General features: G+C 44.8%; 2 protein-coding genes across 2 annotated transcripts in view; both read right to left on the reverse strand.

Annotated features, from left to right (window-relative positions):
* Positions 1-23,779, reverse strand: part of LOC139411134 (myosin regulatory light chain 2, atrial isoform-like) — a 167,068-nt gene that overhangs the window by 84,928 nt on the left and 58,361 nt on the right. The gene's annotated exons all lie outside the window — the stretch shown is intronic.
* LOC139411129 (A disintegrin and metalloproteinase with thrombospondin motifs 12-like) overlaps positions 3,953-23,779 on the reverse strand; it is a 48,429-nt gene continuing 28,602 nt past the window's right edge. Inside the window, exons 3-25 of the mRNA XM_071157003.1 lie at positions 22,059-22,242; positions 21,718-21,847; positions 20,221-20,314; positions 20,027-20,110; positions 19,273-19,397; positions 18,960-19,109; positions 18,683-18,826; positions 18,005-18,149; positions 17,834-17,926; positions 17,564-17,709; positions 17,249-17,418; positions 16,825-16,958; positions 16,011-16,131; positions 12,856-13,100; positions 12,593-12,734; positions 12,118-12,244; positions 9,639-9,849; positions 7,383-8,642; positions 6,390-6,542; positions 5,540-5,716; positions 5,253-5,399; positions 4,916-5,066; positions 3,953-4,731 (exon numbers count right to left, since the gene is read on the reverse strand). Coding sequence (XP_071013104.1) covers positions 4,616-4,731; positions 4,916-5,066; positions 5,253-5,399; positions 5,540-5,716; positions 6,390-6,542; positions 7,383-8,642; positions 9,639-9,849; positions 12,118-12,244; positions 12,593-12,734; positions 12,856-13,100; positions 16,011-16,131; positions 16,825-16,958; positions 17,249-17,418; positions 17,564-17,709; positions 17,834-17,926; positions 18,005-18,149; positions 18,683-18,826; positions 18,960-19,109; positions 19,273-19,397; positions 20,027-20,110; positions 20,221-20,314; positions 21,718-21,847; positions 22,059-22,242 — 4,449 coding nt within the window. The 3' untranslated portion in view covers positions 3,953-4,615. The remainder of the gene's footprint in view (positions 4,732-4,915; positions 5,067-5,252; positions 5,400-5,539; positions 5,717-6,389; positions 6,543-7,382; positions 8,643-9,638; positions 9,850-12,117; positions 12,245-12,592; positions 12,735-12,855; positions 13,101-16,010; positions 16,132-16,824; positions 16,959-17,248; positions 17,419-17,563; positions 17,710-17,833; positions 17,927-18,004; positions 18,150-18,682; positions 18,827-18,959; positions 19,110-19,272; positions 19,398-20,026; positions 20,111-20,220; positions 20,315-21,717; positions 21,848-22,058; positions 22,243-23,779) is intronic.

Consider the following 23,779-nt stretch of genomic DNA (forward strand, 5'->3'; position numbering starts at 1 on the left):
AGTACAGTACAGACAGGGATGCCTGTGTTACTGTGTAGGTACATAGTCTGATTGGCCCAGATGGGAGGGACTGGGCTACACCTCGGCGTCCAACGCATCCATTCCTATACTCACCTCACCTTGATAGGCGATGGATCGGCCTGCGAAGTTGGCCCCTAATTGGTTTCCATTCATTTTGAACAGAAGACACTTCCCTTGGCAACTGTTCTCCTATGTTTGTAGGTGACCCGAGGCCCCTTTTAGCCAGTCATCAGATGTAAATATTTGATGTGTCCCAGGCCGGTGTGCGGCAGGTTGGGTGTCTGGTAACCCAAATGAGGTCCCGGTCTTATGCTGAGCGATAGATGCTTGCCATGTTCTCTCACATCCAGGATGGGACACTTACATTATCAGCATGGCCGCCGCCCACGGGTCGGTTGCAGCAGGCCAAAGGAGTTTATTTACAGGTCAAAAACTGGATCCGCTCACCTGTAACGAGCGGTAGTGGTCATTACCTCGGGTAACAAGAGGTAATGACGCAGTAACATTAACACAGACCCCAAACATGAATCGCATCATCAGAACTAAAATGGACAGGACAAGATAGGATAATATTATTTACTGAAAATGAGGTATGATGTGCAGTAATAATGCACAAAAGATGATAAGTCTACAAACTAAAGACAATATCTAACCATAACGGGCTGATTCCCACAGCCAGATTAAGCCTAGTCCTGGACTAAATGGCACAAATACTTTTTGCAGGTCAGGACTAGGCTTTTAAGATGGTTCTCGTATTCGCTTGGAGTGCTAAAGTGTAATTAAGGTTAAAAGGAAAACAGACAGAGTTTATTTCCATTTTGCAATTACTAGCCTACTGAGCCAACATCAATTAGACAATGAACTATGGCATGACGTCAGTAAGAGAGACGTGGTTAGGTAGTAGGCCTAATCACACATGAAGAGTTTACTTCTAAAGTGCTATAAATGCTATAGCCACACATTTATTTTTCATCAGGAATGATTGATGGGTACCTTCATGCGTGTGTGTACAATATTACCGTTCTCAGATTTGGATTTTCTTTCGCAAAACGCTATACATGATGAGCTGGAATGTAATGTTCGTATCCTGTATGTTTGACTGTGATATGTGGTTATCTCACCTTATCTCATCTGATAAATGACTAAAATATCAAAATGTACATGTTTTACAGATCTCATCTTAATGTATTGAATCAAGTCATAACTTTAGGAACAAATACAAATATGTCGTTGAACAACCTCATGCCATGATTAGATAATGAAAAAACACAGCAATCTCTTTCACCAATTTTTCTGAAAATGGATATATAGCATTTTGGAATAAAACTCCTCTCACTCACCCACCACACACACACACACAACACTGTGCTCCACATTGGGCCGGTGTTCCATTACTGCTGACTAATTTGTGTGCGCGAGTGTGTGTGTCAGCAGCAGAGAGCAGTTTCCCAGGTTATCTGGGCCGGTTCAACATGATCCCTGAAACATAAGCTGGCACTACAGTGCTGAGTGTTATACAGCTAGTAGCTAATCACCCGCTGCGAATATTCACCCCTCACCTCTCCACTGTCATTGGCCATGTGTGGTGTGGCTGAGCTGAGTACGTGCTCCACATCAGTGGTGGGTGTGTTACTTTTTTCTCTAAAGGCGTGTGGTAATCGGTCCTATCCAATGTCATGCTACAGCATGTAGACCAAGCGGGAGGTATTTACATAGTCAAGTGCACATACTATATACAGCTGAGTCCCAATTGCACTTTTTCAGATGAATGACAGCTTCGGTCCCAATTTCATTACGTTAAAGCAGCAATCCGCAGCATAAACAATAACAACGCGTCCTCTCCGTCCCCGTGCCAGTAAAAAGGGATGGGGCTTGAGAAATGTAACCACTCTCAAATTCGTAGACATAGCATGTTTTGAGGCTATACAGTGTTTGTTTACATTTACTTTGTTTACAAACATTGGAGTTAAAAAAAAAAAAAAAAAAAACATATTTTGGGTTCTGATGGGGTGCGACAGTTGAACTGAGCTCCCGGGGCATTTACAAGTTATATTCTTCAAGAATCAAGGGGTACATATCATGAATGTAGAAGTTCAAAGACTGACGTGGCAACTGATTTGCCTCTTTAACCACTCCTTTTTAGCATGCAAAGTCATTGCAGTAAATTATACTAGAAAATGTGCCGCGCCACAAAACACCTCAGTGAAACAGAAGAGGGGAGGAGCCATGTCCTATAAAGTATCTGCTTACGTTACCAAGTATGAAGCCAGTTTTGGTTGAGAAGAGTAGCTGGTAAGAGTGTTAATGCCCGGCTGTTTGGGGATATTACCACCATGTCTTGCTTCTCTTCATTTCCTCCTACAAAAAAACATTTCCCACTACACTCACGTTAAAGGCTGCGTCATCATCTGAACTAACACCTACTGAGGATGCACTGCAGGGGAATAACAGTGCAAAGTGATGATACAATCTCGTTGGACATTCAAAGCAAAAATGAGTCACGCCGCATGCTTCTTTCATCATTGCATTTATTGCTGAAGGCTTTTTAGGAAGACGATAGCATCTGTACACTATCACATCATATAGAATACGTGGACAACTACAAATACTTAGGTGTCTGGTTAGACTGTAAACTCTCCTTCCAGACCCATATCAAACATCTCCAATCCAAAGTTAAATCTAGAATTGGCTTCCTATTTCGCAACAAAGCATCCTTCACTCATGCTGCCAAACATACCCTTGTAAAACTGACCATCCTACCAATCCTCGACTTTGGCGATGTCATTTACAAAATAGCCTCCAATACCCTACTCAACAAATTGGATGCAGTCTATCACAGTGCAATCCGTTTTGTCACCAAAGCCCCATATACTACCCACCATTGCGACCTGTACGCTCTCGTTGGCTGGCCCTCGCTTCATACTCGTCGCCAAACCCACTGGCTCCATGTCATCTACAAGACCCTGCTAGGTAAAGTCCCCCCTTATCTCAGCTCGCTGGTCACCATTGCATCTCCCACCTGTAGCACACGCTCCAGCAGGTATATCTCTCTAGTCACCCCCAAAACCAATTCTTTCTTTGGCCGCCTCTCCTTCCAGTTCTCTGCTGCCAATGACTGGAACGAACTACAAAAATCTCTGAAACTGGAAACACTTATCTCCCTCACTAGCTTTAAGCACCAACTGTCAGAGCAGCTCACAGATTACTGCACCTGTACATAGCCCACCTATAATTTAGCCCAAACAACTACCTCTTTCCCTACTGTATTTAATTTATTTATTTATTTTGATCCTTTGCACCCCCATTATTTTTATTTCTACTTTGCACATTCTCCCATTGCAAATCTACCATTCCAGTGTTTTACTTGCTATATTGTATCTACTTTGCCACCATGGCCTTTTTGCCTTTACCTCCCTTATCTCACCTCATTTGCTCACATCGTATATAGACTTGTTTATACTGTATTATTGACTGTATGTTTGTTTTACTCCATGTGTAACTCTGTGTCGTTGTATGTGTCGAACTGCTTTGCTTTATCTTGGCCAGGTCGCAATTGTAAATGAGAACTTGTTCTCAACTTGCCTACCTGGTTAAATAAAGGTGAAATAAAAATAAATAAAATAAAATATCAACACAGTGGCCATCTTAACTGAGGCCTGAGATGGGATGACCTGCAACGCCTCGTTCTCATTGGCCAGCCTAATAAAGGGGAGGAGCACCACAGAATAGACACACAGCACCAGAGTAGGAGGAAGTTACCCCTGGTCAGGTGTATGATTTCCCCTTAATGTTAAAGTTAGGATTTGAGGTGCGTAAGCTGATCCCAGATCTGTGCTTAAGGGAAACAACTGTCCAGAGCCACAGTACCCCCGAGAGCTCTGAGAACAAGAGCAATAAAAACACAATAACAAAACAACAAAAAACACTACAATTAAAAACATGAATCTTTATTGTACAGTCTACTATTTACCAAGTATTTTCTTAGAAGTGTCATAGTAAAATGTTCATTACATAATAGTTACCTTATCATTAATAATTCATGTTCTGGGGGATTCATTAAATCCAGCACCATTAAAGTAAACGCCAGAAAAGACCCATTGTCACCACATAATTTATGTGTAAATACCAGGCAAATACCAGCTGAAAGGGGGTGTTACTGGCTGTCACCATCATTTCTGTATTAGTGGGGGAACTTGGAATAGAAAACAAAATGCACGCCAAACAGGCTTTTACACAGCTTAACATTCTGACTGACATTCAACCGTATTGGAAAGCAGGTGGGACATGGGTGAGAAGTTCACATAACTAAGTCTTTCGAGGCTGTTGGAGGCCCGATACCCTGGGTTACACAGTATGAGCTGGGAAGGTGCAAGGCTCAGACCAACTGCATACAGCAGCAATATACAGTACTTTAGCTTCTCGAATTCCCACCCCATATAGGTAACGGTCTGCGGATGTTATGATGATGATGAGGAAGAAGAAAAGGCTGTTGCCAGCTGATTGCACTAGAGATGAGATCCACCAATAGGATCGCAGTGTGGATGCCCTGTATGTATGCGTTTGAGGTCCATGAGGCAGGTAGTGCGTGTCAGAGTTACCCTCTACAGGTGATACAGCACTGTTTCTGGATGGACCTGAGGGAGCATCGGCCCAGCAGCTTCAGCTTGTCACAGAACCGAGACGACATGCTGTTCTTCCTACACAGCGGACCTACACAATCACAACGCAGGAGAGGACAGGACAGACCACTGTCTTAGTTCAACTGCAATATACAGTACGTCGATCAACAGCATACATCTCAAACAAATATCGCTTCAGTAGGAACTATTTCTTTATCTTATGGTGAAACATCCTTTCTAAATAGCCAACAGGGAGGGATGGGTGTTTGTCTTACCGGTGTTAGTTTGACACTCCTGCATGTGGCATTTCCTGAGTGTGTCAGGCCTGCTGCTCGGCTCACACAGACTGTCCTCCACAGAGTCGGAGTCCTCAACAACACACCGCACCACACGATGCTGCAACCCCTCACCACAACTCACAGAGCACTGACACACACACAGAAGACCACCGACATTACTAACACACACAGACACACTAGTCCCCACTGACACCACCACCATGCAACGCACACTCTGAACATGCAACAGTCACAGAGTCTGCACATACTGTAGGGAAATAAATATGCTGCAAGTCATGAACTGTAAGTAAATATGTTCCCCGGGAACCTTTACCTCCTCCCAGTCCTGTGGGTCCCAGTAGCTGCAGGGCTGCAGGTTGCAGGTCTCTGTGTCGTTTGGCCTCTGGGTGGCGGTACAGCGCTGCGGCTCAGGGCAGTATACCAGCCGCTCCCTCAATCCACCACTACAGCTACGTGAGCACTGGCGATGAAAGGAGTTCATATCTACAATCATATTCAAACTCATTTACTCTTATTAATACTAGAAAATAGCATATGGACCAAAGCCAGTCAGCATGTGTCAATATATGTGTGTCTGTGTCTGTGTGTGTGTATATGTACCTGTCCCCAGGGGGAGGTTCTCCAGGGCTGGCAGGGTTGGAGACGACAGGACAGTGTGCTGGGCGGCCTGGAGGACAGGACTTGGCAGTGGAACGGTCTCAGTGGACGCCCCTTCTGCTCGTCCACACACTGCACCTCACGCTGCCTCCTCCCCGCCACCTCACACCCCTTCGGACACTACAGAGAGAGAGAGAGAGAGAGAGAGAGAGAGAGAGAGAGAGAGAGAGAGAGAAAGAGAGGGAGAGAGAGAAAGAGAGGGAGAGAGTCAGTATAATACCTTATCTGTTCTTCTTATTATGTGATTTGTAGGTTTTTATTTTAGAGTGGTCCTCGCCTCGGCATGTAAAGGACATCGCATTTCATATGGCTATTCAATAATGTCACTAATACACATTTCATATGGCTATTCAATAATGTCACTAATACACATTTCATATGGCTATTCAATAATGTCACTAATACACATTTCATATGGCTATTCAACAATGTCACTAATACACATTTCATATGGCTATTCAATAATGTCACTAATACACATTTCATATGGCTATTCAATAATGTCACTAATACACATTTCATATGGCTATTCAATAATGTCACTAATACACTTGCTTCTGCTGTAGCTGACGTGTTGCTGTGCTTGCGTAGTTTCACAAGGCAAGTTGTAGAAACTTGTAGAAAAGTTACCCACAGGATTGTGGGTAAAACTGCCCAGGACCAGCCATATGTAAAATGTATGCACACATGACTAAGCCGCTTTGGATAAAAGCATCTGCTAAATGGCATATTATTATTAGATGAGCTATGGAAAAGCAGAGACAGCCAGGTACAGTGTATCCAGGCTACTGACCTTGCTCCAGTCGCCACTCAGCCAGGTGGCACAGGGGCGCAGGTGGCAGGTGCGAGCTGGTTCTGGTCTCTTCAGGTTGGCACAGTCCGATTCCTGCTGGGAGCTACACATCACTGGCCTCCACACTGCCCCCAGGCCACACGACGTTGAGCACTGGCCCAGACAACAGGTGAGAGAGGAAGACGGAAAGTATGTAGTAAGGCATAGAAACAATTCTGCCTTGGGATTGTTCACTACAAGAGTGTTGATTGTTACATCAGTGATTCTAATAACCAAAATGCATTGTATGATTATAGCAGGGATGGGCAACTGGCGGTCCACCCCACCCTTTGAAGGCCTTCGGGTCAATTCCCACACCCCCAGAAATAAATCAATTATACAAATAAAACAAATGTAGCAACTCAGTCGGTGTCTCAACTTACTGTTGTGAGTTAGAATAGTAGAATACTTAAGGTGCCATTTAGAAACGTGTCAGCATTTTTTCTCTTATTATTGCCGGTCACTGACAGTCAGTCAATTAGCCCATGTCAACTAAATATTTTTTAGATTGCTAAGTTAGTTTAGTGGACAGCTATCTAAACTTGTTATCATGGTCGAATTACCGGCCGGGGGGCCCCCGTTGATTTTATTATCCAGTTTCACTCAGATATCATATTTAAAATGGCAACCTATAGCAAAATGTTTAGAATTGCATGAAATTTGTTATACAATTGCAAAATCTTCTTTCCGCCCCATGTAAAAATGTGTAGAATTGCAGCAAACTTGCTTTAAAACTGCAAACATTTTCTCTACAGCCCATGGCAAAATGTGTAGATTTGCACAAAATTAACTATGGTATGGGCGTGGGTACGCAGATCCACCAGCAACTGCGGCCCCTCATGACGAGTTCAGATTTTTTTTGTGACCCCCATCCCCATCAAAGTTGCCCAACCCTGGCCTATAGGGTCATCAACAAGCTCATAAACACAGAGGGTTATTTTCGTCTGTACTCACCTCGCTCCAATTACCCACCAACCAGAACACCTCCATGCTGATTGGCTCTTGGGCGTTCAGGTAGCCATAATCACTGGCGAAGGTCACTACGGGACTTCCTGGTCTCTGCTCCTGACCTTTGCCCTTTGAATGTGGGCCTGGCTTTTTAGAACGGGGATCAGCGCTGCCACTCTTGGGGGTCTTAATGGGCTTCTTCCATTTAATGATCCTCACAGTGGGGCCGGGGGACTCTGGGGTTGGGCTGCTGAAGTACGGGGCATCGCTAGTGTGGAAAATGCCTTCTGTATTGGGATACAGTCCTTGTGTAGTGTCGTAAGGTGCTATAAGTGTACTCCTCATCTCCGCTGTGTGTGCCCGGGGTATAGGGGTGGTGTGGGGCACCCTGGTTGTCTGTTTGGTGAAAGGGTTGATAGAAGGGGTGGTGTTGGGGGGAGTGAGGGTGTAGTGGCTGGTGTTCATAGCCCAGTGCGCAGTGCTGGTTTGTGGGGTTGAGGGGGAGGTAGTGAGGGGTACTCTGGTTGTGTGTTGGGTTGTACGTGATGTTGTTGGGACACTTGTGTGTGGTATGTGTGGTGTGGATGTAGGGTGTAACCTGACGGTGGTCGCGGTGGGCGGTGATTGGATGGGGGTCCTGAGAGAGGATTCCGTGGTAAAAATGTCTAGATCTGTAAGCCCCTCCTCTTCTGCAGTCACATCCTCCACTACATAGTCATACCCCGGGGTGTACGTAATCCCCACATCTGGAAACACAAAATCAGCTGCACTCCCCTCCTCCTTTTTCTCATCCTCCTCTTCTTTCTCTCTCATGTCCCTCTCCCTGTTCTCCGTGTCAGTAGGACTGGTCGTAATAAATGCCCCGTCCTTGTCCTCCACACGCCCATTCTTCACCACATGGTCATCGACGTCAATGATATCAGTGGCTGTGGAGGACCGTGGGAGGGGCTTGGTGGTAGAGGTGGTGATGGGGGTTGCAGTTCTCTCAGTCACTGTAACAGTGCTGGTCCCGGGTGTAGCGTTGCTGGTGCTTTTGGGGCCCCAGGTGTGTGTAACTGGCTGCCTGGTTGGGTGTCTCTTGGGCAGGTAGAAACGTCGGTATTTAGGGGGTGGTCCCGGGCGCCGTCGGAGGCCTGCGCTTGGGCAGCTCTGCAGGGCACACAGCGACTTGGAGCGAGGAATGGTTTTGATGTCACACTTTTTTGGGGGTGCGGTCAGGCAGGTGACCGTCCGGGTGCGCACACTACCACCACATGTCACTGGGCACTGAGAAAGAGAGATTAAATAGGTTATTAACACAACAAGGAGAGAGAGAGAGATTAAATATGTTATTAACAGAACAAGGAGAGAGATTAAATATGTTATTAACAGAACAAGGAGAGAGAGAGAGATTAAATAGGTTATTAACAGAACAAGGAGAGAGAGATTAAATAGGTTATTAACAGAACAAGGACAGAGATTAAATAGGTTATTAACAGAACAAGGAGAGAGAGAGATTAAATAGGTTATTAACAGAACAAGGAGAGAGAGAGATTAAATAGGTATTTAACAGAACAAGGAGAGAGAGAGATTAAATAGGTTATTAACAGAACAAGGAGAGAGAGAGATTAAATAGGTTATTAACAGAACAAGGAGAGAGATATTAAATAGGTTATTAACAGAACAAGGAGAGAGATATTAAATAGGTTATTAACAGAACAAGGAGATAGAGATTAAATAGGTTATTAACAGAACAAGGAGAGAGAGAGATTAAATAGGTTATTAACAGAACAAGGAGAGAGAGAGATTAAATAGGTTATTAACAGAACAAGGAGAGAGAGAGATTAAATAGGTTATTAACAAAACAAGGAGAGAGAGATTAACTAGGTTATTAACAGAACAGTGAGAGAGAGATTAAATAGGTTATTAACAGAACAAGGAGAGAGATTAAATAGGTTATTAACAGAACAAGGAGAGAGAGAGATTAAATAGGTTATTAACAGAACAAGGAGAGAGAGAGATTAAATAGGTTATTAACAGAACAAGGAGAGATAGAGATTAAATAGGTTATTAACAAAACAAGGAGAGATAGAGATTAAATAGGTTATTAACAGAACAAGGAGAGAGAGATTAACTAGGTTATTAACAGAACAGTGAGAGAGAGATTAAATAGGTTATTAACAGAACAAGGAGAGAGAGAGATTAAATAGGTTATTAACAGAACAAGGAGAGATAGAGAGAGTGGCAGAGAATGGTAGAGAAAGGAGAAGAAGAGAATAGTACCATGCTCCAGTTGCCCGCGGCCCAGTCGGGTCCACAGAGCTGGTCTCTGTTGCAGGGAACTACAGGTTTGGGTTTGAGCAGCTGTTTACAGTCCCCAGGGTGGAGCACCCTCTCCTCCCCGGCCACCGTGCGCACACACAGTACAGTGCGCTTCCTCACCCCTCCCGAACCACAAGTGGCAGAGCACAGCTGCCAGCCCCCCACCCACCACCTACACAGGGGGAGAGGGGAGAGAGTGTGAGATAAGGGCCCTGAACAAATTTGCGTTGGTCTGATTTGCTTCGGAAATGAATAGGTGTCAAAAACAACAGGGCCAACAGTCATAACAGACACTAATAACACCTGTTGAGTTACAGCGCTTTTTAACTGTATTTATTTGAGATCAGCATTAATATTGCAGATAGATTGTGGGTTCCATCAGTTTAATTGTTTGCGTAATTTCTAATCACATTTATTTACATGTTTTATTTATACTCCCCTCCAACCCTACCCTGATTGGATAAACTAACGGACAACAATACTTCTACTGCTACTTACAGCTATTTTCGCTCACATCTACTGTACCTGTAGTTAAATAATTATACATATATTCCTAATTTCTTATTTCTTCAAGTACTGAATTTTCACCCACAGCGACCAATCCACCATTCATTCTGATTTTAACTCCAACCCTCCCGATGTTCCCAGACGAACCCATCTTTCCCAGTATAATGTCATTTTGTTATTTCATTTTTAATACATTCCTCCATTTCACTATGATGTCTTATTAGGGTACTGAACCTCCTTATTTGTAACATTACCGATATTGCCCTAAAAATAAATACTTTACCCAAGAGTATAATGACATTTCCCATTGACGGATAGTGGTTTTTCGGATCCCGTAACAATACAGTCTGCATGTTGATCTGAACCCTGATATTATGACATAACAACCATGCCTGGACCTGACTCTGCAGAGTCTGCACAAGGCTGACTGTTCAATGCCCCATATATTGAACATAATTTTTGTAGCAAGTATTTTATATAATAGCGTAAATTAAAACAAATGGAATTGTGTCAATTGTTGATGTATATGTCAGTTCATAGACCTGTTGCCAAGGTATGAGAACATCAAAGACCTGTTCCCAACTGACTTGAATGTTATACAGCATTGCTGTTAAACCTTTTGACTTTACGTGATTTATGCTAATCATTTTTAGCCATTTATGATTTTTTATGGGTGTCAGAGAGACAAATTATTTAATTCCTTCTTTAAGTAACGGTCTCTTCCAATCAATCAAATGTACCAATCAATCAAATGTATTTATAAAGCCCTTTTTACATCAGCAGATGTCACAGTGTTTATACAGAAACTCAGCCTAAAACCCCAAAGAGCAAGCTATGTAGATGAGTTGATTATAATGTATTGAGCATACACATCTATACACTGTTGTTAGTTGCTTGTAGGACATCATTTTACCGTCCTTGTTTAAAATGTTCTTCATAAATATTATACCCTTCTTGTACATTTTTGTCCAATATATATATATATTTTGCCATATTATTTGCTGTAATACTTTTAAACATAGGATGAGCCTTTCTTAGTAGCTTGCTTGAAACCCAGTTTGGATTTAGATACAATGGAGACTTTAAGAGAGAGATTTAATGCCTTAATATTAAATAGTTTTAACTCTCCAAACCCTTATGTTCGTTACATAAATATGTTTGTTTAACTTTGTCTGATTTGCCATTCCAAAAAAAGTGAAATATTTTTTCCTGATTTGAAAAAAGATTATTCTGGAGTTGGTAGAGCCATGAATAAATATATAAACTGCGATATCTCTAGAGAATGAATCAGTGTAATCATCCCGGATGTGGATAGGTGTTTCCCTCTCCACGGTTTCAAAATTCTATCTATTTTGCTAAGTTCGCTAGTTGCTAGATCGCTCAACTTTTCCTGGATATGTACACCAAGTACATAGACTTTACTATCCACCCATTTCATCAGGAGGCCACATGGCAATTTAAAAGTTGATATCTTTTACAACCCATAATATAGTACACTTATCATAGTTGGGTTTGAGTCCAGAGAAACTGGAGAAATTATCCAGGTCCTCAATGAGGCCCTTCAAGGTTGAAGACTGAGGACTCAAGAGAATCACTTGAATCATCGGCGTACATTGATGCTTTTGTCTCTAATCCATACATTTTAGCCCCTTAATGTTATCATTAGATTTTTAAAGCTAACAGTTCATAATAAATAGGTATGGTGACAGAGGGCAACCTTGTTTAATGCCTCTTGACAATTCAAAGTTCTCAGGGAAGTAACCGTTATTTAATATTCTACATAAAGGATTGTTGTACATTACTTTTGCCCATTAGAGATTATCCATAGTTATTAACAATGTAACTGAGTTACAGTGTTAATAACATAGTACTATAGTAGAAATAAGACAGGTGTTATAGAGTATGCGTCATAGTAATCAGGAAACTAAGGAACCTGGCGGGGCAGTCCATGTTCTTGCACTTGCGGTGTCGGTCCTCCGGGCGGCTCTCTTGGTCACAAAAAGCCTCATCGACCACGCCCACCTCCAACTCAAAACACCTGACAGGCTGCTGCTGCTCACCTGGACGTCACAGAACACAGGCAGGGAAAGGTTTCGGTAGATGCTAAGTGGGATCCGTGGGATGACCCTACCTTAAACCCTGACCTTAATCCCCACCCTTACCTAACCCTAACCTGTTAAATGTAAACTTCAATGGGGTTGGTGCGTCACAAGCATCCCACTTAGCATATAGCAAAAGGTTTCTGTCTGAATAATCACACTGTATGCTCTGACACTCAATAATGCTCAACAGTATGATTAGAATGTAATAAGTCCAGACCACCAGATTCCAACATCCACAACTCTCAACATATGACAAGTTAACACAGGGACTAGAAATAAAAAGTTGTTTAAAAGACAACCCCTCACCTAGCCCACAGGTGGTGCTGCAGTCTGTCCAGGCCCCATGCCTCCACCTGTACTCCGACTTGATGACCTCATTTCCTGTCTGGCGGTTCCTCTTGATGGTGTACTCATACTTTATACCTGGATTCTTTTCCTGGTACAGCAACTGGACAACAGGAAACACACACTAAACGGTTAGGCTGTGTGTATCATATCTGAATCCTGATCTAGCTGGTCAATATCTAGCTGGATTTTTTTCATGTGTATAGTGTGTATGATGTGTATACCTGGATCATGACTGGTTGTTTGGTGGGTCCAGGGGAGGTAAGGTTCTCCAGGTTTCCGCTGCGTTCGTAGTAGAAGGTAGTTCCGCCTGCCTTGTACTCTCCATTCCATTGGATGATGTACTCGCCATTCAGGAAATACTCCTCTGACCCCTGACCCCGCAGAGCCAGAAAGTTCCCCGCCTCCTCCATTTCCTGGACCACAATGTCACGTGCCCCCTCTGGGATCACTCCCACGTCCACGTAGCCTGTGACAGGAGGAAGGAGAAGAAGGCGAATCAGTTGTGTTAGTGCTGGGCTGGAACAAAAGCCTGAAAACCCTGCGGGACCCTAAACCTACAATGGTATCAAAGCTAAAGAAATGAAATGCAAGCAGAGGCATGACAAATACACTGTTAAACACAGAATGAATCATGGTTGCAGGTCGCAACGTGGGAGAGGCCAGAGCTTACAGAGAGGCCACCATGGCAGCCAGCTATATGGTTACACCAACATCCAGACTTCCAGACTCTCTGTGATCTTTAATAGAGGGTGGGAGAGTGGTGTGTGTGTGTGTGTGTGCCTTGGGTGGCGGGGTGGGGTAACCCTGTCTCTCGTCTGTAACAGTGTGTGTGGGAGGGCACTGCTCTGTTAGGGTCTCTGGTTTTTAATAGTGTGTGGATGTGTGGGGGAGGTGTTGGTGTGTGTCTGTTTGTGAGGGTAAAGGAGGGGGGGGGGGGTAAGCATTACTTTGGATCTCAGCTCTGCCCTTTGAAGTTTCATACATCTGAGCCGGAGGGTGTCCGTAAAAGGCCACTGAAGACACACACACACACACACACACACACACACACACACACACACACACACACACACACACACACACACACACACACACACACACACACACACACACACAGTGGGTGTCTGGGAGGTAAGGTTGAGATCTGGGTCTGCATTCCAAACATAAAGCTCACTCCCTTCTCCCAGCCCTGGATGACTTGTCCTACCAGATATGAAGGGATCATGCGGCCAGCACTGGAATGGATCTGCCTACTACCTGCAGTTTGAAAGCTTATGTCCTGCAATTCTACACTTTTTGCCATGGGCAGAGAGAAAAATGTGCTGTTTTATAGCTCATCTAACGCTATTGTTCACATTTTGCCATGAGGCTGAGAGAACAGTTTGCGGTTTTAAAGCTAATTTCATGCAATTATACACAATTCTATATGCTATCTGGGGGGCCCACAACCCAACCCGGGTCTAAGGGGTCAATTGGGGACTGGGCCCTCCAAAGTGCTGAGTGGAGTTGTCGCCATATATTCAAGGCTTGAATAGCATCTGAATGTGACATGTGAGGAACAACTGCTTGGAGATTTATTATAAATAAAAACGGTGACTTCAGGTGAAGGGGGCAGATCAGGAATCTTTGTTGGAATGTGGCCCTCACAATCAACTAAAATAAATAGAGCAAATAATCAGGGAATGATTCTATTCTGTCATGGATGATAATAATTAATACTGACATTTGGTGGTGTGCCAACATATGATCATAATCCTTTTCAGTTATTTTATTCTATAATATGGGATAGAATCAATGTTGATTTTATCTTTTGCAAACATTATGATCATAATCTTCACTGTCATAAATCAGTTAATCTATTCATTTCATACCTGCTCCCAAAAAGGCTATTAAATTTGCATCTTTATTTACAAATCAAAACAAATTGCATGGATGGACATTGACAGGAATAAAACCTAATATTGACACGGTTGTACAATTCTAATGCACCCTCACATGGCAACTTTGATCCGCATAGATACTATAATCATCAAGGCCACAGGGATTGGTGGAAGTCATTTTGGCATTCATGTAGTGATGGCACTGAAGCGGACACATTGAGCGCAAATTTGGCATGCCAAAGCTTGTACTAATTACATACACCACCAACAAAGGTGATGGACACAATTTTGGATTTGAACTTTCCTGACCGGGACAATCACTCAGTACTGGAATCTAAAAGAAGTCCAGAAACCCTGGACATGTGAGTAGATGTGAGTGGCTTTTGACAACTCAGTAACTGAAAGTATGGGGTGCACGTCCCACTGACGTGAGATCGCGTGTGTGGTGTAACGTTACTCATTCAAATAACCCATTTAATGTCGTAATAAAATTACAGGGATTATATTAATTATAAGGATAATAGATTGAAGATAGTATAAACTGCTGATCGCCTCATATGGGAGCAGGTAGCACAAATCTATTGATTTGTGCTAATGCTAGCTAGGTAGGTTTTTGACATTTTTGTCGGGCCGTGCCAGTTCTAGCTAGGTGGCAGTCGCTGGCTAGAAATGGTGTGTGTGTGGTACTGATTCAAAGAAACCATCAGATTAAATCTCGGAATATAATTCATTATGGGGCTAATAGATTGAAATTGGTATCAATTGCGGATCTCCTCTCATGGGAGCAGGTAGCATTGTTAGTCTATGTTCGCTAGCTAGTTAGTGTCATACAGGTTCAATTGTATCACTTTCAAAATAGAATGATATGATACCAAGGTAAAAGGCAGTAAATGCTCCATTTACCTTGGTTTCACAGTAACTTCTTGCAGTTACAGCTAATATGACCCCCATTTTCTCCAAAACACAATACAATAGAGGCAGGATACTAGTCCACATGATTAAGCATGCATTTAATGTAGCGTAAATGACAACAACTCATTTTTCGACCATATGAGCAGTTACTGCCTTTTTGCTTGGTAGGACAGTATAGTAAGCTACAATAATGTCCTACTCTGAAGAGAACACCTATCAATCTATCTTTCTCTCTGGATGTGAGGTCACGGAGGTCACTAGTGAGTCATTCTCTCAAAAATGCAGTTGTACTGGAGTCAGACAGTCAAATATGCCAAAGACAGCAAGACAAATAACTACACACACACACACACACACACACACACACACACACACACACACACACACACACACGGAGGGTAGCTGCCAAAAACAGCAGAACAGCTGTATACTCCCATACAGAGCCCTACCATGACAACCACATGGCAACAACACAATGACAATCCTGTGACCAGTGCGTGAAGACGTTGTGGGAGATGTTTTGGGGGTATGAGAGGAGAGATGAGACCTCAGGGAGATATTTAGGAAGGAGATAGGAGACTCACCGAAGCTATCCCCCCCATCAAAGGTCATCTGGACAGTCTCACAGGAGGAACCATCGCCCAGACACACTCCACAACGATCCTCTACAGCGTTAGAGTCTATACCATAGTCACAGCCCACCTCCTACACACACAGGTCAAGAATGATGCATGCGTGCGCACACACACAGACACACAGACACGGATAAGGTAAAGATTCAAGGTCATCAGATCAGGTACACACAAAGATACACAGACGGAAGGACAAAAACGAACAGATTACCTCTCAACTCCAACAGGCATAGACCCTATCTTAAATCTATCTCAGGCCCAAATGCTCTCTACTTGCAGAGACAGGACTTATGCTGCGGTCATAACATCTCGTAAATTGGTAAATATGAGCATACGACTGGGGAAAAAATCCCTCCAAATCGTAAATACTAGTGGAAAACTCATCTATCATCCCTGAGCGCCGACTTCTCCCACACGCTGACCTCTGACGTCACCTACTAAGGAAATGACCTCAGCAGTTAAATGCAACAACAAAACATTCTTTATAAAAAGCATAGTATTAATGTGGTTTTAAACACTATCATTTGTTTACAAGCATGATAGCTGTACTTCTAGTTTATGCTTGAAGAGGCGTGTTTGCCATTAGCCAATCGGCATTTCTCAACGAGTTCAAAGAACGTGAATGCATCCAACTTGGATTTACGACTTCACAACGGGTAATTACCACATTCCCACATGGTTATGAACGCAGCATAATACCTACTTTCTTCCACCCTCCCCTTTCCCCCCCTTCCCTCTGTCTCTCTCTCTTACCCAGCCACACTACCTTGCACACTCCGTTGACACAGAGGCTTCTGGAGTTGTTGTTCATGAAGCAGGGAGTTCCATCTGTCACAGCATCCAGCATCTTCTCAGAGAAATGCTCATCCACAGGACGACAATGCAGCTCACACGGACTCGCTGGGCAAGGCACGGAAGAGATAAGAGATGGAACCGGAGGGGGGGGGGGGGGGGGTTGGATCAGTCAAAGTATTGAAAAGTCTAATTCCCTCTTCAGTTTTGGAATAGTATTGGAAATGCATGTATATGCTGCCCCCTGCTGCTAGATACATATAACCACAACTCTTGGAATGATGAGGCCTGTGTGTGTGTATATATATATATATATATATATATATATATATATATATATGTGTGTGTGTCTCGGTGTGATTACTGTGGTATGTGTGTGTGATAATTTTAGCTCTTACATAGGCTGGCCACAGGGACCCACTCGTAGAGTTCGTTCTGGTAGGGCACTGTGTCAAATTCACTACACAGCATTTCTCTGAAGGTGGGTTTGGCCTTTTGGCATGGTTTGGTGTTACAGATATGGTAACGCCTTCTCTCGCCTGTACAGTACTTCCCACCAAACTCTGGTCTGAGGGAAACAAAGGACCACACATTTGAATCAAATATGGAAAGAGGGGAGGTGGAAAAAGGAGAAGAGGGAAGAGGGAAGAGGAGATGGAGGAGAGAATAAGCGAGGATAGGAAAGGAGAGACAGATGTGGGATCAGTTCTTACTTGGGGTGGTTACACTCCCTGTGAGCAGACTGCACCCCGGCCCCACAGGTCCTGGAGCAGTGAGACCAGCTACTCCACTGTCCCCAGTTCCCATTCACTGTCTCCGGTAGCTTCCCTATGATAACACACTCCCCTGAGATACACCACTGACAGAGAGAACACATACACACATAAGAGAGGACATTCTAAACACCATCGCAAACTTGCCAGTGAAACAGTGCCCCACAACACACACACGTACAAACACACAGATACACAGTCTCAACCTACCTTCTCAGGGCCACAGCTAGTGCCATCTATGGGGGAGTCCAGTTTAGAACGGCAGGACCCATTCACTGAACACCACAGGATCTGGCACACATTCTAGAAGGAAGACAAACCCAGGCTAAGTAAGTTCCCATCCAGACTAGGAAGTGGTGGTGGTGTGTATGTGTAACTCACGTCGATTTCGTGGCAGTAGGTGGCATTGGGGCCGTACTGTAGTTGACACTGGTGCTGTGTGGTGTAGCGGACCCCCAGACGGGCCAGTGGGGTGGTCAGATCCTTCTTTGAGGGACGGTCGTCCAGACAGAAGCCCCAACCACGACTAGTGAATCAGAGAGAATCACCTCATCCACGTTAGCATCAAAAAACTACACAGAGGTGAGAGGGTGAGACAAAGAGGAGGGAGAGAGAGGAAGAGAGAAAGATAGAGAGAGAGAGAGAGAGAGACAGACAGACAGACAGACAGCAGACAGGGAGAGAAAGAGACAGACAGACAGCAGACAGGGAGAGAAAGAGACAGACAGACAGCAGACAGGGAGAGAAAGAGACAGACAGACAGCAGACAGGGAGAGAAAGAGACAGACAGACAGGGAGAGAAAGAGACAGACAGACAGCAGACAGGGAGAGAAAGAGACAGACAGACAGCAGACAGGGAGAGAAAAAGACAGACAGACAGCAGACAGGGAGACAGACAGACAGCAGACAGGGAGAGAAACAGACAGACAGACAGACAGACAGACAGACAGACAGACAGACAGAGAGACAGGGAGAGAGACAGGGAGAGAGACAGGGAGAGAGACAGGGAGAGAGAGAGACAGACAGACAGCAGACAGAGAGAGAGAGACAGAGACTCACTCTAGGAAGCGTGTGATGTAGTCTTTGGAGCAGGAGGACCAGGTAAGTGGGGAGGTGTCGTACATTAGCTGTCTGGACATGATGAAGGGGTGTCTGCCGTCCAGCTCACAGTCATTCCCCTGACCATCATGGTGGATCCCAAAGCTGAGGAAAACAAAGACGAGATGGTCCTTTTGAATTTGACCTATCGAAGCAATAGGCTTAGATAAGAATTCTTAGACAGTCTTGACTGAGATCGAAGTAGAAATGGGTAATAAACACACACACAGCCACAAACCTGTGTCCCAGCTCGTGTGCAACGGTGAAGGCTACAGGTAGTCCTGAGTCTTCGTTGATGTTGCAGCTACGGTGAGGCTGGCACATCCCTGACAGATGGGACAGACCAAGGGTCTCACACGGCTCGTTGAGCCCTGCACAGATGTCCTTCCTGGTGGTCGAAATTCACACACACCCACACCCACACCCACACACACACACACACACACACACACACACACACACACACACAGGGACCTTAGCATCGTCATACACAATCCACAGTTGTACAGTGTAGTGTATGGGTGTTCATGTGCGTACGGCTGCAGTCTTGCCTGGTGACCAGCACTGCCACGTCGTGGTGAGCAGGGTGTGTGTCACTTAGTGGGTTGAGTTTCTTCTGCCAGGCACAGAAACTGGCCAGAGAGGTGTCTGCATGGTGGATGATCTTCAGCCCTTTCTAAACATAGACAACATGAACAACACCATCATCATAGAGGCACAGATAAAAGGCAACACAACACATCAGCTGAAGACTTGGATGTTTGAGTTGTTTTTGATTAGTGTGCATTTCCATTTGAGTCATTCAGCAGACACTGTTGTCCAGAGCGTCTTACAAGAGCAATTAGGGTTAAGTGTCTTGCTTAAGGGCACATAAAAACATACTTTTTTTCTAGTCAGTTCATGGATTTGAACCAGCAAACTATCGGGTTACTGGCCCAAAGCTCTTAACCGCAAGGCTACCTTCCGCCCTGGTGCACTCCTCTTATATGAATTATGTAAATCCTAGAAATGTAGAATTATATGTCAACAGACATCATATGCTGGGCTCTAATTTGCTAACTGGCTAGCAAACCTAGCTGGCTAAAAACCTGGTAACTTGCCCAGTACGGTTTAAGAAAGCACTGGAAGAAAGAAAAGGGTCTGGATAGCTAGCTCAAAAGATGGGATTCCAAAAGGCCTAATACATTTTTCTGGTGCTCCTATAGGCTACCGTTTGGTGCTCCTAACTTTTTTTTTGTTGCCAATGAAAAAGTTGATGAAGAGCCTTCATCGTATGTCCGGGTTAACGTGAAGTGTTGATTTTACCTCCTCGCCCTGCAGGAGGATCAGGCGGACCAAGGTGATGTGGATGGCATTTCCTATACTGGCATCATGGAATATCCCTGCCACCTGACACAGACAGACACACGCACACACTGCTGTCATGACATGACACTGTTGCTGTGTATATGTCTTGTGCGGACGGAGTGTCAGGTAAAGGGTTGACCCTCCCTACTCACCATGTTCATGATGGTGAAGATGTAAGACTCAACGTTGTCACTGCCGTGGTAGTCGATCAGTTTGGTGTCTGCCACCACCATGGTCTCTACCCACCTTCAAACAGGACAGAGAAACACAAAGAAAGAGAGGTCGATTTCAGTTACAGACGATTATCAAATCAAATCTAACAACAGGTAGACCTTACGGTAAAATACCTACTTTACAAGCCATTAACCAACAATGCAGTTTTAAGAAAAATACCTAAAAATATAATAAATGAAAAGTAACAAATAATTAAAGAGTAGCAGTAAAATAACAATAGCGAGGCTATATACAGGGGGTACCGGTACAGAGTCAATGTGCGGAGGCACCAGTTAGTCGAGGTAATTGAGGTAATATATACACATGGGTAGAGTTATTAAAGTGACTATGCATAGATAATAACAGAGAGTAGCAGCGGCGTAAAATGGGTAAGGGGGTAAGGGGGGGGGGCAATGCAAATAGTCTGGTTAGCTATTTGATTAGATGTTCAGTAGTCTTATGGCTTGGGGGTAGAAGCTGTTAAGAAGCCTCTTGGACCTAGACTTGGCGCTCCAGTACTGCTTGCCGTGCGGTAGCAGAGAGAACAGTCTATGACTATGGCTGGAGTCTTTGACAATTTTAAGGGCCTTCCTCTGACACCGCCTGGTATAGAGGTCCTGGATGGCAGGAAGGTTGGCCCCAGTGATGTACTTGGCCGTACACACTACCCTCTGTAGTGCCTTGCGGTCGGAGGCCGTGCAGTTGCCATACCAGGCAGTTATGCAACCATGGTGTAGCTGTAGAACCTTTTTAGGGTCTGAGGACCCATGACAAATCTTTTCAGTCTCCTGAGGGAGAATAGGTTTTGTTGTGCCCTCTTCACGACTGTCTCGGTGTGCTTGGACCATGCTTGTTTTTTGGTGATGTGGACACCAAGGAACTCGAAGCTCTCAACCTGCTCCACTACAGCCCTGTCGATGAGAATGGAGGCGTGCTCAGTTCTCCTTTACCTGTCCACAATCATCTCCTTAGTCTTGATCACGTTGCATGAGAAGTTGTTGTCCTGGCACCACACGGTCAGGTCTCTGACCTCCCTATGGGCTGTCTCGTCGTTGTTGGTGATCAGAACTACCACTGTTGTGTCATCTGCAAACTTAATGATGGTGTTGTAGTCGTGCCTGGACATGCAGTCAGGAGTGAACAGGGAGTACAGGTGGGGACTGACCACGCACCCTTGAGGGACCCCCGTGTTGAGGATCAGCGTGGCGGATGTGTTGTTACCTACCCTTACAACCTGGGGGGGCGGCCCGTCAGGAAGTCCAGAATGTCGGAAAAACAACACATTCCAAAAAATGCCTCATTTTCAAAGAATTCCAGGGGAAAAAAAGATGTCACCTAGTTTAATTCCTACTGGCATAAAATGTGTCAATAGAAGCCAAACTCTTTTCTGCCACCTGACCCGCCTATACAATGGTAGGAGAAACAATGCTGTGCACCTATCTCTGCTGATGGAGCGTTGGGAGCGATGTTGAGCCGTCTCCTCCTCTCTCTCCCTCTCTTCTTCCTGCTGTTCCCTCTCCCAGTCCTCTCTTTCCCTCTCCACCACTAGGGAATCACCTGGTGCGTCTGCAGGATGGACAGCGGCACAGAGATATGAGGTAAAACAATCGACTGTATTAGACAAGAGGAAAAATAGGACCTTGAGCACTCCTCATGCTCGTACAAAACATTTACAAAAGCCAAACCTATCTAACAAAACAAACTATATTCAATTATATTATATTTCATTGTGTTCAAGTCTATTTAATTGAGTTATGTTCTAATATATTCCACTCACCTCTGACCCCACAGGGGCTGTGTGTGTCCCGGGCCTCAGAGCTGCGTCGGTATCTGTGTGGTGCCGTGGTTACGCTGGGATAGACCACATGGAGCCCTGGTCCCTCCCTTTCGACAGCACCATCAGTGGACCCCTGGACTGGTTGAATGAAGTGGGGTCCTTCAGGCAAGGTAAAGAGTCCTTTCTGTGGGGGGGGGGGAACACAAACAAACGGTATACAGTATATGTACACTGTGTGTGTGTGTGTGTGTGTGTGTGGACAAGCTAAACACCTTCTTCGCCCACAGTGCCACCGACGCAGCCCATTACCAAGGACTGTGGGCTCTCCTTCTCTGTTGCCGACGTGAGTAAGACATTTAAGCGTGTTAACCCTTGCAAGGCTGCCGGCCCAGACGGTCTCCCTAGCCGTGTACTCAGAGCATGCGCAGACCAGCTGGCTGGAGTGTTTACGGACATATTCAATCTCTCCCTATCCCAGTCTGCTGTCCCCAAATGCTTCAAGATGGCCACCATTGTTCCTGTAGCCATGAAGGCAAAGGAAACTGTACTAAATGACTATCGACCCGTAGCACTCACTTCTGTCATCATGAAGTGCTTTGAGAGACAAGTCAAGGATCGTATCACCTCTACTTCCTTACCTGTCACCCTAGACCCACTTCAATTTGCATACCGTCCCAATATATCCACAGAGGATGAAATCGCCATCGCACTGCACATTACCCCATACCATCTGGGCAAGAGGAATACCTATGTAAGAATGCTGTTCATTGACTATAGCTCAGCATTCAACACCATAGTACCCTCCAAGCTCATTGTTAAGCTCAAGGCCCTGGGTCTGAACCCCTCCCTGTGCAACTGGGTCCTGGACTTCCTGACGGGCCGCCCCAGGTGGTGAAGGAGGGAAACAACACCTACACTTTGCTGATCCTCAACACTGGGGCCCCACAGGAGTGCGTGCTCATCTCCCTCCTGTACTCCCTGTTCACCCATGACTGCGTGGCCATGCACGCCTCCAACTCAATTATCAAGTTTGCAGACGACACAACAGTAGGCTTGATTACCAACAATGACGAGACAGCCTATAGGGAGGAGGTGAGGACTCTGGGAGTGTGCTGCCAGGAAAATAACCTCTCACTCAACGTCAACAAAACAAAGGAGCTGATCGTAGACTTCAGGAAACAGCAGAGGGAGCACCCCCCTATCTACATCGATGGGAACGCAGTGGAGAAGGTGGAAAGCTTCAAGTTCCTCGACGTACACATCACGGACATACTGAAATGGTCCACCCACATAGACAGTGTGGTAAAGAAGGCGCATTAGCGCCTTTTCAACATCAGGAGGCTGAAGAAATTTGTCTTGGCACCTAAAACCCTCACAAACTTTTACAGATGCACAACTGAGAGCATCCTGTCAGGTTGTATCACCGTCTGGAACGGCAACTGCACTGCCCGCAACTGCAGGGCTCTCCAGAGGGTGGTGCGGTCTGCCCAAAGCATCACCGTGGGCAAATTACCTGTCCTCCAGGACACCTACAGCACCCGATGTCACAGGAAGGCAAAAAAGTTAATCAAGGACAACAACTACCAAAGCCACTGCCTATTCAACCTGCTATCATCCAGAAGGCAAGGTCAGTACAGTGCATCAAAGCTGGGACCGAGAGACTGAAAAATAGCTTCTATCTCAAGGCCATCAGCCTGTTTAATAGCCCTCACTATCCCCTT

Source organism: Oncorhynchus clarkii, chromosome 6, assembly GCF_045791955.1.
Source record: "Oncorhynchus clarkii lewisi isolate Uvic-CL-2024 chromosome 6, UVic_Ocla_1.0, whole genome shotgun sequence".
NCBI lineage: Eukaryota > Metazoa > Chordata > Actinopteri > Salmoniformes > Salmonidae > Oncorhynchus > Oncorhynchus clarkii.